Source organism: Taudactylus pleione, unplaced genomic scaffold, assembly GCF_031769625.1.
Source record: "Taudactylus pleione unplaced genomic scaffold, aTauple2 ptg000681l, whole genome shotgun sequence".
Lineage (NCBI taxonomy): Eukaryota > Metazoa > Chordata > Amphibia > Anura > Myobatrachidae > Taudactylus > Taudactylus pleione.
Genome location: NW_028285083.1, coordinates 363,220 through 376,882, shown reverse-complemented (window position 1 = coordinate 376,882; position 13,663 = coordinate 363,220). Strand labels below are relative to the sequence as shown.

At 49.5% G+C, this 13,663-nt stretch overlaps 1 protein-coding gene across 1 annotated transcript in view; it reads left to right on the top strand.

Moving 5' to 3' along the window:
• The window catches only part of HYDIN (HYDIN axonemal central pair apparatus protein), a 329,731-nt gene that overhangs the window by 259,558 nt on the left and 56,510 nt on the right, over nucleotides 1-13,663 (top strand). Inside the window, 5 exon segments of the mRNA XM_088455949.1 lie at nucleotides 3,412-3,580; nucleotides 4,500-4,741; nucleotides 5,131-5,251; nucleotides 5,465-5,669; nucleotides 5,802-6,037. Coding sequence (XP_088312075.1) covers nucleotides 3,412-3,580; nucleotides 4,500-4,741; nucleotides 5,131-5,251; nucleotides 5,465-5,669; nucleotides 5,802-6,037 — 973 coding nt within the window.

Genomic DNA, 13,663 nt, shown 5'->3' with positions numbered 1-13,663 from the left:
TACCTGAACCTAACCTGCCTCCCCGGTACCTGAACCTAACCTCCCTCCTAGTGCCTAAGCCTAATCTTCCCTCCTAGTACCTGAACCTAACCTTCCCTCCCCGGTACCTGAACCTAACCTTCCCTCCCCGGTACCTGAACCTAACCTTCCCTCCCCGGTACCTGAACCTAACCTTCCCTCCCCGGTACCTGAACCTAACCTTCCCTCCCCGGTACCTGAACTTAACCTTCCCTCCCCGGTACCTGAACCTAACCTTCCCTCCCCGGTACCTGAACCTAACCTTCCCTCCCCGGTACCTGAACCTAACCTTCCCTCCCCGGTACCTGAACCTAACCTTCCCTCCCCGGTACCTGAACCTAACCTTCCCTCCCCGGTACCTGAACCTAACCTTCCCTCCCCGGTACCTGAACCTAACCTCCCTCCTAGTGCCTAAACCTAACCTTCTCTCCTAGTACCTGAACCTAACCTCCCTCCCTGGTACCTGAACCTAACCTCCCTCCTAGTGCCTAAGCCTAATCTTCCCTCCTAGTACCTGAACCTAACCTCCCTCCCCGGTACCTGAACCTAAACTTCCCTCCCCGGTACCTGAACCTAACCTCCCTCCTAGTGCCTTAACCTAACCTTCTCTCCTAGTACCTGAACCTAACTTCCCTCCCCGGTACCTGAACCTAACCTCCCTCCTAGTGCCTAAACCTAACCTTCTCTCCTAGTACCTGAACCTAACCTCCCTCCCTGGTACCTGAACCTAACCTCCCTCCTAGTGCCTAAGCCTAATCTTCCCTCCTAGTACCTGAACCTAACCTTCCCTCCCCGGTACCTGAACCTAACCTTCCCTCCCCGGTACCTGAACCTAACCTTCCCTCCCCGGTACCTGAATCTAACCTCCCTCCTAGTGCCTAAACCTAACCTTCCCTCCTAATGCCTAAACCTAACCTTCCCTCCCCGGTACCTGAACCTAACCCTGCCTCCCCGGTACCTGAACCTAACCTGCCTCCCCGGTACCTGAACCTAACCTCCCTCCTAGTGCCTAAGCCTAATCTTCCCTCCTAGTACCTGAACCTAACCTTCCCTCCCCGGTACCTGAACCTAACCTTCCCTCCCCGGTACCTGAACCTAACCTTCCCTCCCCGGTACCTGAACCTAACCTTCCCTCCCCGGTACCTGAACCTAACCTTCCCTCCCCGGTACCTGAACTTAACCTTCCCTCCCCGGTACCTGAACCTAACCTTCCCTCCCCGGTACCTGAACCTAACCTTCCCTCCCCGGTACCTGAACCTAACCTTCCCTCCCCGGTACCTGAACCTAACCTTCCCTCCCCGGTACCTGAACCTAACCTTCCCTCCCCGGTACCTGAACCTAACCTTCCCTCCCCGGTACCTGAACCTAACCTTCCCTCCCCGGTACCTGAACCTAACCTTCCCTCCCTGGTACCTGAACCTAACCTCCCTCCTAGTGCCTAAACCTAACCTTCTCTCCTAGTACCTGAACCTAACCTCCCTCCCTGGTACCTGAACCTAACCTCCCTCCTAGTGCCTAAGCCTAATCTTCCCTCCTAGTACCTGAACCTAACCTCCCTCCCCGGTACCTGAACCTAAACTTCCCTCCCCGGTACCTGAACCTAACCTCCCTCCTAGTGCCTTAACCTAACCTTCTCTCCTAGTACCTGAACCTAACTTCCCTCCCCGGTACCTGAACCTAACCTCCCTCCTAGTGCCTAAACCTAACCTTCTCTCCTAGTACCTGAACCTAACCTCCCTCCCTGGTACCTGAACCTAACCTCCCTCCTAGTGCCTAAGCCTAATCTTCCCTCCTAGTACCTGAACCTAAACTTCTCTCCCCGGTACCTGAACCTAACCTCCCTCCTAGTGCCTAAACCTAACCTTCCCTCCCTGGTACCTGAACCTAACCTCCCTCCCCGGTACCTGAACCTAACCTCCCTCCCCGGTACCTGAACCTAACCTCCCTCCCCGGTACCTGAACCTAACCTCCCTCCCCGGTACCTGAACCTAACCCTCGATTGTGGCCCCGCCCCCTTTTACAATGCCAAAATTAACGGCATTGTGAAGCAGGGGGAGGGGCCACAATGACGCGATTCATCGCTAATCGCGTCACACCCCCCCCTGCTGTGGTGGTTTCTATCATCACTGTGGGGGGAGGGTAGGCCGGATGGATCGGCGGCCGCCAGGAGGCTTGCCTGCCTTTCCGGGGGTCTGGAGTGGCGCACGATTTTCGGGAGGCTCCCGGCCAAATCGGGAAGGTAGGCAAGCCTGGCCTAACCCTCCCCCAGTAGTGTCTAACGCTAGGCCTGCCAATAATCCCGCTACTTGGCTTCGGGATTCCAACAGCCTGCATGTGGGCTCCGGGATTCTGACGCCGGTTTCTGACCACCGGAATCCCCGCGGGCGGGATATTGACTGCATCCTGTTTGTGAGGATTTATCCAATTACACTGAGTACAGACATTTATTCTGTACAATATGGGCTTCCAGCTGGTGTGTGTGCTCCGTTCCTGTCCTACATAACTGGCTGTCAGTTCCTGCACAACAGGGCTAGGATTAGGTGACCCTGAGACCCCCTTCCCTCCAAGGGTGTGTGCCCCTGTTTTATTTAATCAATACAGTGTTTATTGATGAAGAAGAAGAGGCAGCAAGCCCATCACGCCCATGTGTGACATCTGTCGTAGGGACTGACCGTCCGCTTGTGTCTGGGATTCACCTTCCTGACTGGAGCAAATTGTCTTCTTACCATAAACAGGGAACGACTGTAGAAATGGAAACACCACATCCCAAGGCCAGGGCCTTACCCCGCGCAGGCGGCCAGGCCCAGTCCTTCTGTGGAGCTTATATCCTGGACCTAATGCTGCTCACTATCATTTCTTTTCAGTCTAAATTACTTTGTCTTGAGCTGTTAATACAAACACTTCCGTATCCCGCATTGTGCATGAAGGGAACTATACGCCCTGGTGTATACTGCCCAGGGGATGTCACAGTATCTGTGGCATCTTATGTCATGTTGAGGAACGGTTAATTCATGCCCAGACATAACGCTGAAGGTTTGAGGCATAACGCATGAAGTGTTATTTGGGAAGTACCAAAAATATCAGGACTCCACAAAGCCAGTGATTGGTTGGAGCGATTGCTACCATAGGTGACACCAGTTACCCTACCAGAAGGTCCACACACTCCAGCAGCGATAGAGTAACATTGTATGAGGATTAGCAGCTTATCTAGTAATAGGTCTTACATGAAGATCATGTCTCATAATATATTGTATTTATACTGGAGGTTCACAAACTCTTTCCAAAGTTTCTGTGCCTTCTGGCCCTGAGGCCTAGTTACCTCCTTCCTTCCCTATCTCATGTCCTAACCAGGAATGGTAAATACAAGACTGCTCCCTTTCTCCTTGTCTGCAGTTTCTCCATGGAGGCTACTGGACCGGGAATGCCGGATTTGAACTCCATCTTTTCCATCCTGCCACAGAAAGGGACACTCAGCCCCAATGACCGAGCCACCCAGGTCCAGATCATCTTCAAGGCCAAGAAGGAGGCGCAGATCACTGACAAACCCGTCCTGAAATGTCAGGTAAGGGACAGACATTAGTAACATAAATGCAAATAAATACAACATACATAACACGGACAACAATCACAAGAAACAGCGTCGGCAGCAGGACAAGGAGAAGCGTCAGTAGTAGGACAAGGAGAAGCGTCAGTAGCAGGACAAGGAGAAGCGTCAGTAGCAGGACAAGGAGCAGCGTCAGTAGCAGGACAAGGAGAAGCGTCAGTAGTAGGACAAGGAGAAGGGTCAGTAGTAGGACAAGGAGCAGCGTCAGTAGTAGGACAAGGAGAAGGGTCAGTAGTAGGACAAGAAGAAGCATCAGTAGTAGGACAAGGAGAAGCATCAGTAGTAGGACAAGGAGAAGCGTAAGTAGTAGGACAAGGAGCAGCCTCGGTAGTAGGACAAGGAGAAGGATCAGGGACATGTGGAGTACAGGATCAGGGAGAGGTGGAGTACGGGATCAGGGACAGGTGGAGTACAGGATCAGGGACAGGTGGAGTACAGGATCAGGGACAGGTGGAGAACAGGATCAGGGACAGGTGGAGTACAGGATCAAGGAGAGGTGGAGCACAGGATCAAGGAGAGGTGGAGCACAGGATCAGGGACATGTGGAGTACAGGATCAGGGACAGGTGGAGTACAGGATCAGGGACATGTGGAATAACCATTCATTAGTGGGTAAGGACCAACATTCTCTGGTGGCATTTCCTGTGGACATGAGAGAAGTAACGCAGTGCCCCCAGCACATAGATATGCAGTATTGTCTCCTATCCACATATTAGTATAAACTATAAAGCAGATACTATTATTTCTATTCATTTCATAAAGATATATTTTATTCAGATAATTAATCTTCAAAATGAGTAATTAATGTCTTCTGGTTTCACTCATTAAATTGCTGAATTGTGTCATGTTGGGTCCTCTCCTCTCTGCCCTTCCTGCAGGTTATTGAGCCCAACCTGTCTGAGGGCGGGGAGACGATAGCGAGTATCCCAATCCGGGTGTCTGTCTCCTCTGCGTTTTCCAAATACCGCCTCCCCTCATCCTCCGATGTCAACTTTGGTGCCATGTTGCTGGGCAGTCGCAGGTTGTCTACCTTCACTTTGGAGAATTGTGGTCTGCTTGAATTTCGCTACAACATCAGCAAGATGATTCGTGAAGTGATGGTTCAACCTGTCAAAAAAGGGTATGAGTGACGGCTGTTTGTATAGAGACCTATTTATGCCAGTCTAGATGGTGCTCATCATACCGGTAGGTCCTCAGCCGGGATCCTGATCTATCGCTTGCACTGTACGGTGTCCTTATTGACTTATGAAAGGGAGACTTTGATGATTCAGTGAGACCTCAAGTCAATGTAGACTTGACCTCCCGATGATATTGGTATCGTGGATCAATTATATGTCTAATAAAGATGCATTTGCATTAATCCATTTTACCAGCTTTTGTAGTACTGTCCATCTTGTCTTTGAAATGTTAATCAATCCCTCCTAATTGATTGAATTTAGGATTGGAAAAAGCCTCTGTTGAGTGTAGGTCCGAGTCTGTGTATGTCATGTAACCATAACTGTCTTGTAGACCGGTTCACGGAATAAAGAGGGCTCGTTCCCAAGACGGCTCAGGATCCAGTAGATCTGTTGCCATAAGCAAAGTCAAGCGTGCTGATTCCCAGCTGAAGGAGACCAGCACTTCTGGGCAGGTAGCTGCTTCTCCACCGATAGTCCTGCTCTGTGTTGTGCTACAGTATGTTCCCCGGGTTTTCTTTTTAAAATAATGTCTCCGTAGCCATAGTCAGATGTGATCCGATGACTGGAGACTTTGCCTTGTGGAATAAATATTTGTGTGAGTGGAGAATTTTGTGGGACGATGTGAGTGTGGACCCTGATTATTACTCCTTTGTACCTTTTCTCAGGCACGCTTTACGCTGGGCATGTTTACCGTGTCTCCTGGCTTCGGCAGCATCCCACCTGGAGGTTCTCAGATAATTACCGTGGAGTGTTTTGCTGACCAGCTGGGGAAGAGTGAGGAGTGCCTGGCGATAGATATTTCTGATCGTCATCCAAAAGACAACCCTGCTGGTATTCCCTTCCGTCTGCTCACTGAAGCCTGCACCCCAGGTAAACAAGTGCCAGGTTCTATTCCCGAGCCAGATTAGATACCTTCTACATTAAGCAGATCGTCAGAACAATGCACAGATGTGATTTATGCTCCTGGTCCCATGTGTAGCTATAAATCCTCCTTTCTTGTAGGGTTTGACACAGATGACATTGCCAGTATATTTGAAGAGCACCGTGTTGTACCCGATGCCAGAATTCTGCAATGTCTGCCACCCCTCCAGGCAGGTGGAATATACCTGGAAGAGGAGAACCGCTTCTTGTTCTGGAACGTACTCGTCGGGCAGACCTCCTCAGCTCGCTTTAAGATCCTCAATCCTGGAAAGGTTCCCTGTGATGTGACGCTGACTGTCAAGGCACTGTCTAGTAAGGTATAGAACCTGTCAACCTGACATCTGAGAGAGGGAGCCTGTGTGCCGCTAGCATTGTACCCCAATCATCAGTATGTCATTTACCTGTGACACTGTTATATGGCAAAACTGTGCACCCAGCAAGCAGCAGCCAATGGGAGGGAACCGTGCACTGACCCCTATTACTGGGGAGTTTCCCCTACAGTCCTGGTGTCAGGGCAAACACTAGAGACACCCATCACTGGGGAGTAACAGCCTGCTTCACAGATGGACGCAATATTGATGTTGGGCGCAGTGGAGTCATTTTTTTACTAAGGCGCATGCACCAAAGCCGATCTGCGCTCAGACCAAAGCCGATCTGCGCTCAGACCAAAGCCGATCTGCGCACGCACAGTGATTGGTTAGCGGCGGCGCTCGAGCAGAGGATTTATTTACAAAGTGAGTGACCGGTAGTCAGCGCCTGGGGAAGTAATTGGGGGTGGCTAAAATAACGCAGGTGTGCCGGGACCCTGGGCGTGCAAATTTGTGCGCAGGTGAAGAGGGCCCTGCGTCTTAGGTGAGACGCTCTGTCTAGCACAGAGGCTCCCTCAGAGGTTCCATGTGCATGTAGGTTTTTGGTATAGTATGTAAGCGGCGGATGTGAGACGCTGGAGGCGGGCGTCTCTGTGACGATGGCTCAGTTGTTAGCATATTTTCGCAAGCCCGCTGCATACGGGATCACAGCATTGATGGGCATTGTCTGAATCAGCCCCTAACTCTGCTTTTCTCCTGCAGTTCTGGTGTCGGTGCCGACACTGGAGACATAACAGCCAGGAATACAGGCACCTCTGTCAGAGGCTTGGGGGCAACGTTACTAGCTGGTGACAAATCCTCTGGGTCCGTGTTCCACAGACACAGAAAGTGCTGTTAGTTACCGGTTTTACTGGATTCACACTGAGATTTGCATCAAGTGTTTCTGATAATTTGAGAACCACGTCTTCTCAGAGGACACTTTCCACAGACCACGTCTTCTCAGAGGACACTTTCCACAGACCACGTCTTCTCAGAGGACACTTTCCACAGACCACGTCTTCTCAGAGGACACTTTCCACAGACCACGTCTTCTCAGAGGACACTTTCCACAGACCACGTCTTCTCAGAGGACACTTTCCACAGACCACGTCTTCTCAGAGGACACTTTCCACAGACCACGTCTTCTCAGAGGATACTTTCCATAGACGTGGTTTGTAAACAGGGGCTTTAATGTAACATAATTTCTTTTTCAGGGTCCATATGGCTCCTCAGGGAGACCTTGGGGTGTAGGTGGTTGTTGAGGACTGGGCACCACGCAGTTAAAGCTTTCAACTTTAACTGCGTGGTTACACTATATGGTACTGGGTATAATGCAACCACTGGGTATGTAGAATACAAGTAGGAATGCAATATACTGATCCTGTCTTATGCTTGGGCAATCTGCAGGAGCGCATAGCACAAATATGGCATAGTGCAGTAACCAACTGTATGTGACAACCCTCACAAATACAAGTGATGTGAGTCACAGGAAAAACTCTGAACACACCTGTATGTTAGGGCAAAGTGAGGAAAAAAAGGGTAAGATATATACTGACAGTATAGAGTTATATACAGACAGGCAGCGCTAGAATAAGTCACATACAAACCAGGAAGGGCACTACAATCATCTACACAGATTCTGTGGTCAGTGACTCAACATCTACTAGGCTATAGCGCTACATAACCTGACTCCAGGGAGAGGAATTTTAGGGGGACTGTACCCTGCGTTTCCCTGAGAGAGCTGTGGCTGAGCCTGGAGAAAATGGCCGCCAGAGACCTCTGAGGGGGCGTGGTCAGAGGAGGAGAGCAGCTCAGGGAAGCGAGACCTCAGAGGAATGGCGCCCTGAGCTCAGGGCAGGGGCCGCTGTAATGGGGAAAGCTGACCTCCCCATGCTAATTATTAACCACCGGCACGCTGGATTCCTGCTCCATCTTTACCCTGGTGGTTTAGTGGATCACTGTGGACAAAGCCTGTGTTCACTCTAAGACTGCCAATCCGTGGTGACCCGCCTTATCTGTCTAATTGTGTCCGGGATGCAGTCTGGATCCGTCCGCGGGGCCGGCTAGCAAGGTCCCTGCGATGCCCCACCAAAATCCCCAGCCGCAGCTGGCGTTGCGGCGCCCGGAAAGGTGACGGAGCGGCAGTACAGACATACTGCGGACAGTCTGCTGCTGTGCGCTCAGCAGATAAAGTACTAAAACTAAATAAAATCATAAAAATAAAGCTATTTGGGCTGCATAACCAGCCCACTGCATAATGGTGACCCGACTCCGGCTGGGCACCAACGAAACTGGGGTGCCTCTGACTCGGGGGCGGGGGTATAGGGGGATGGACTGATGTATCCTACCCAGTAAGCCCTCTAAGCGTCCTGTGTTATCCTCACAGTCCACGCAGCTGTCAGAGGTGTCATCTGAGGAGGCAGAAGATGCTGATCTCTCTAACACTGACTCCTCTCTGGGAGAGGACGAGAGTCCGTCTAAAATTAATATTCCTGCCTTGGTGTGAGCTATCAGATCCATCTTACTCATAGAAGATGACGAACCAGCCCCTAAATCAAAGCACCCACTGTATAAACAGCAGAGTTCCCTCTATCGGATCAACTAGCTGAACAGATGGTGGCAGCCTGGCAGAAGCGTCTGACCCCAAAAGCGTTTGACCTCCAATTATCCATTTTCTGCGGCTCACTGTTCAAAATGGGAGACTCCCCCAGCGGTGAATTCACATGTTACGCGATTAATTAACGGCGCTACATTGCCTACCCCTATAGTATCCTCTATGAAGGACCCTACGGATAGAAATGTTGAATCTTGCCTTAAATCGATATACCCTCTTTCAGGGGCTGATGCCCGTCCGACCATGACTATTGCATGGGTGGCTAATGCTATAGAGAGCTGGGCTGACGCCCTTGAAGACTCTTTCCTCAGATGTTTCTAGGGATCAAATGTCTTTCATAGCTCACATATGAGATGCAGCTTCCTATATTGGAAAAGCGACATTGGATGCCAGTCTCCTAATCTCCAGAGTCTCGGCCACGGCGGTGTCAGCCCGCCGTACCCTGTAGCTACGCTTATGGAAAGCCGATGCAAATTCTAAGAAGGGCTTAGAAGTATTGCCCTACAATGGGGAAATCTTGTTTGGCCCAGGCCTTGACAAGATTGTAACCACATTGGCGGCATCAAAAACTGTATTTCTGCCTTTAGCGACTACTACTACAATGCCTCGGACTACATCTTTTAAGTCCTTTTGTCCTCAAGGAAAGCCTAAAGGTCAGACCTTTCCTAGGCAGTTGGCTTCCACTTGGGCCGCCAAGCTCAGGACCAAGCAGCCCTGGACCACCAGACGCTCTGCTTCAAAATCAGAGGACAAGCCCTCAGCAGATGGGCTTCCCCCTGGGGGATCCCAGAGTAGGAGACCGACTTCTTCAGTTTGCCCAGTGCTGGTGTCAAACCACCATGGACGCTTGGGTAAGAGAAGTGGTCTCTCACGGGTACGCCCTCTCATGTCTTCGACGGCCTCCCTACCAGTTTTTCTACACAGGCCCTCCTTCAGACCCAAACAAAGCCCTACAAATCCAGAAAGCCATATAGTCCTTGCTGCAAGCAGGGGTAATTGTGCCAGTCCTGCTATCTCAGCGAGGGGCCGGTTATTATTCTACTCTCTTTCTGGTTCAGAAGCCGAATGGGTCTCATTGGCCTATCCTCAACCTCAAATCCCTGAACAAATTCCTCAGAGTGCCCAGGTTCAGGATGGAAACCCTATGCTCTATCATCCTAGCTATGGAGCCCCAGGCTCCCCAGGACTTTGTTATCTCTGGATATTCAGGACGCTAACCTACATGTACCTATAACACCCTCTCATCAGCGATATCTCCGGTTTGCTATACTACAGCCATACTTCCAATTTCAGGCTCTGCCCTTTGGACTATTCACAGCTCCACAGGTATTTACCAAAATTATGACTATCATGGCAGCCCACCTGCGTGGTCAGGGTGTCCGACTGCTACCATATCTGGACGACTTCCTTCTCTTAGCAGGATCCCCAGAGGTGCTTCAACGCCATCTGCAGCTAACCATCGCTTTCCTTCAAAGCACGGATGGTTAATCAATTGGAAAAAGTCCTCCCTGAATCCTTCACAAAGCATGGGTTCATCTGGGAATCCAGCTAGATTCTAAGGATCAGAGAATCTTTCTGACATCAGACAAGATCTCCACACTTCAACTACTAGTGCAGATTCCTCCACAGTCGCAGACTGTCAGTCCACTCAGCAAAGCAGGTTCTGGGATCCATGGTGGAGAATGCTCCTTCGACATGGTTGAGAATGCTCCGTTCCACTCCAGGGCTCTGCAAAGGCTAATCCTCTCCAGGTGTAACTGGTTGCTCCATCAGATCAGAGCTCAGACGATGGTGCTCTCTCCATAGGTTCGTATGTCCCTATCTTAGTGGCTACAGACATCTCATCTAACCAAGGGTTGTCCCTTTCGGATCCCGGAGTGGGTACTCCTAACAACGGATGCCAGTATCCGGGGCTTGGGCGCAGTGACCAGTCAACACTACTTCCAGGGCCGTTGGACATCGGTCGAATCAACCTGCCAATCAACATATTGGAACTTCGAGCTGTCTACAGGGCCCTCGTACTGGCCCAGGACATACTTCAAGGAAAACCTGTACAGTCCGACAATGCCACAACAGTGGCTTACATCAACCATCAAGGAGGCACTCTAACCCGGGCAGCAATGACAGAAGTGTCACGCATTCTGACATGGCCGAGGGCCACCTCCCGGCCATCTCTGTGGTGTTCATTCTGGGAGTTCTCAATTGGGATGCAAACTTTCTCAGCCGTCATGATGTGCACACCGAGGAATGGTCTTTTCTCCCAGAAGTTTTCCAACTCCTAGTGAACAGTTCGGGCCTACCAGAGGTGGACCTCATGGCCTCCCGACACAATCACAAACTGCCGGTGTACGGGTCCAGAACAAGGGATGCCAAGGCAACCTTTGTAGATGCATTGTCAGTGAAGTGGACCTTCCAGTATGTGTACATATTCCCTCCAGTTTCCCTTCTTCCTCAAGTTCTTTGGAAGTTCAATCAAGATGGAGGCACTGTCCTGGTGGTGGCTCCAGCTTGGCCCAGACGGCATTGGTACTCAGATCTTCGGAGTCTCTCCATCGACACTCCGTTCCTGCTGCCTCAACTTCCGGACCTGTTGTCTCAGAGTCCTTTCCTTTACCCGGACCTGGGTCATCTGTCTTTTGACAGCGTGGCTTTTGAGACATCCCTCCTGAGAGTCAAAGGATTCTCTAGCTCTATGGTCCAGACTATGCTCAGAGCGCGTAAGCCTCTGCTTTGATCTACCACAGAGTGTGGCATACAGTCAGGTGCATAAATATTGGGACATTGACAGAATTTTCATATTTTGGCCTCTATTCACCACCACAATGGCTTTGAAATGAAACAAACAAGATGTGCTTTACCTGCAGACTTTCAGATTTAATTTTAGGGTAATTACATCCAAATCAGGTAAACAGTGTAGGAATTACAACGGTTTCTATATGTGCCTCCCACTTTTTAAGGGGCCAAAAGTAATGGGACTATCAACTCAAAAGCTATTTCATGGACAGGTGTGGGCTATTCCCTCATTATTTCATTATCAATTAAGCAGGTAAAAGGTCTGGAGTTGATTCTAGGTGTGACATTTGCATTTGGAATCAGTTGCTGTCGACTCTCAATATGAGATCCAAAGAGCTGTCACTATCAGTGAAACAAGCCATCATTAGGCTGAAAAATCAAAACAAACCCATCAGAGAGATAGCAAAAACATTAGGTGTGGCCAAATCAACTGTTTGGAACATTCTTAAAAAGAAAGAACGCACCGGAAAGCTCAGCAACACCAAAGAACCCGGAAGACCACAGATAACAACTGTGGTGGATGACAGAAGAATTATTTCCCTGGTGAAGAAAAACCCCTTCACAACAGTTGGCCAAATCAAGAACACTCTCCAGGAGGTAGGTGTATATGTGCAAAGTCAACAATCAAGAGAAGACTTCACAAGAATGAATATAGAGGGTTCACCACAAGATGTAAACCATTGGTGAGCCACAAAAACAGGAAGACCAGATTAGAGTTTGCCAAACAACATCTAAAAAAGCCATTACAGTTCTGGAACAACATCCTAAGGACAGATGAGACAAGATCAACTTGTACCAAAGTGATGGGGAGAGAAGAGTATGGAGAAGGAAAGGAACTGCTCATGATCCAAAACATACCACCTCATCAGTGAAGCATGGTGGTGGTAGTGTCATGGCGTGGACATGTATGGCTGCCAATGGAACTATTTCCCTTGTATTTATTGATGATGTGACTACTGACAAAAGCAGCAGAATGAATTCTGAAATGTTTCAGGCAATATTATATGCTCATATTCAGTCAAATGCTTCAGAACTCATTGGACGGCGCTTCACAGTGCAGATGGACAATGACCCAAAGCATACTGCAAAAGCAACCAGAGAGTTTTCAAGGCTAAAAAGTGGAATGTTATGCAATGGCCAAGTCAATCCCCTGACCTGAATCCGATTGAGCATGCATTTCACTTGATGAAGACAAAACTGAAGGGAAAATGCCCCAAGAACAAGCAGGAACTGAAGACATTTGCAGTAGTGGCCTGGCAGAGCATCACCAGGGATGAAACCCAGCGTCTGGTAATGTCTATGCGTTCCAGACTTCAGGCTGTAATTGCCTGCAAAGGATTTGCAACAAAGTATTAAAAAGTGAAAGTTAGATTTAGGATTGTTTAGTTTGTCCCATTACTTTTGGCCCCTTAAAAAGTGGGAGGCACATATAGAAACCGTTGTAATTCCTACACTGTTCACCTGATTTGGATGTAATTACCCTCAAATTAAATTTGAAAGTCTGCAGGTAAAGCACATCTTGTTTGTTTCATTTCAAAGCCATTGTGGTGGTGAATAGAGGACAAAATATGAAAATTATGTTAATGTCCCAATATTTATGCACCTGACTGTACATATTTCCAATGGTGTCGTACCAGAAGCTACGACCCTCAAGTGTTTAGGATTTCCAGAGTCCTGGCCTTCCTTCAAGATGGATTGAACCTTGGAACCCGCCTTGCCTCGCTGAAAGTGCATGTATCTGCTCTATCCATTTGTTTCCAGCGTAGACTTGCTCCACTACCGGATGTCCACACCTTCCTCCAGGGTGTCCTCCATATACAACCTCCCTTTGTCCCTCCAGTGGCTCAGTAGTTCGTGCCCTCCAGGGTCCTCATTTGAACCCCTGGAATCTGTGGAACTCAAGTGGCTCACAGCGAAGACTCTTTTGGCTGCTCTCCGCTTCTGATATTCCATCAGGACAGGGCTGTTCTTCGGACTCCTGATTTCCTTTTAAACGTTATTACTCGTTTCCACATCCCTGTGGAGCCCTATGGACCCTGAAGAGGAAAATGAGTGTTATGGTAAAACTTACCTTTGCTAACTCTTTCTTCGAAGTCCATAGGGTCCACAGGGACCCCCTTTAACGCACCTGGCTTCACATGGGCTATGTTTCTGGTCACCAGTTTCTCGTCTCCTTCTACGTGAGAGTG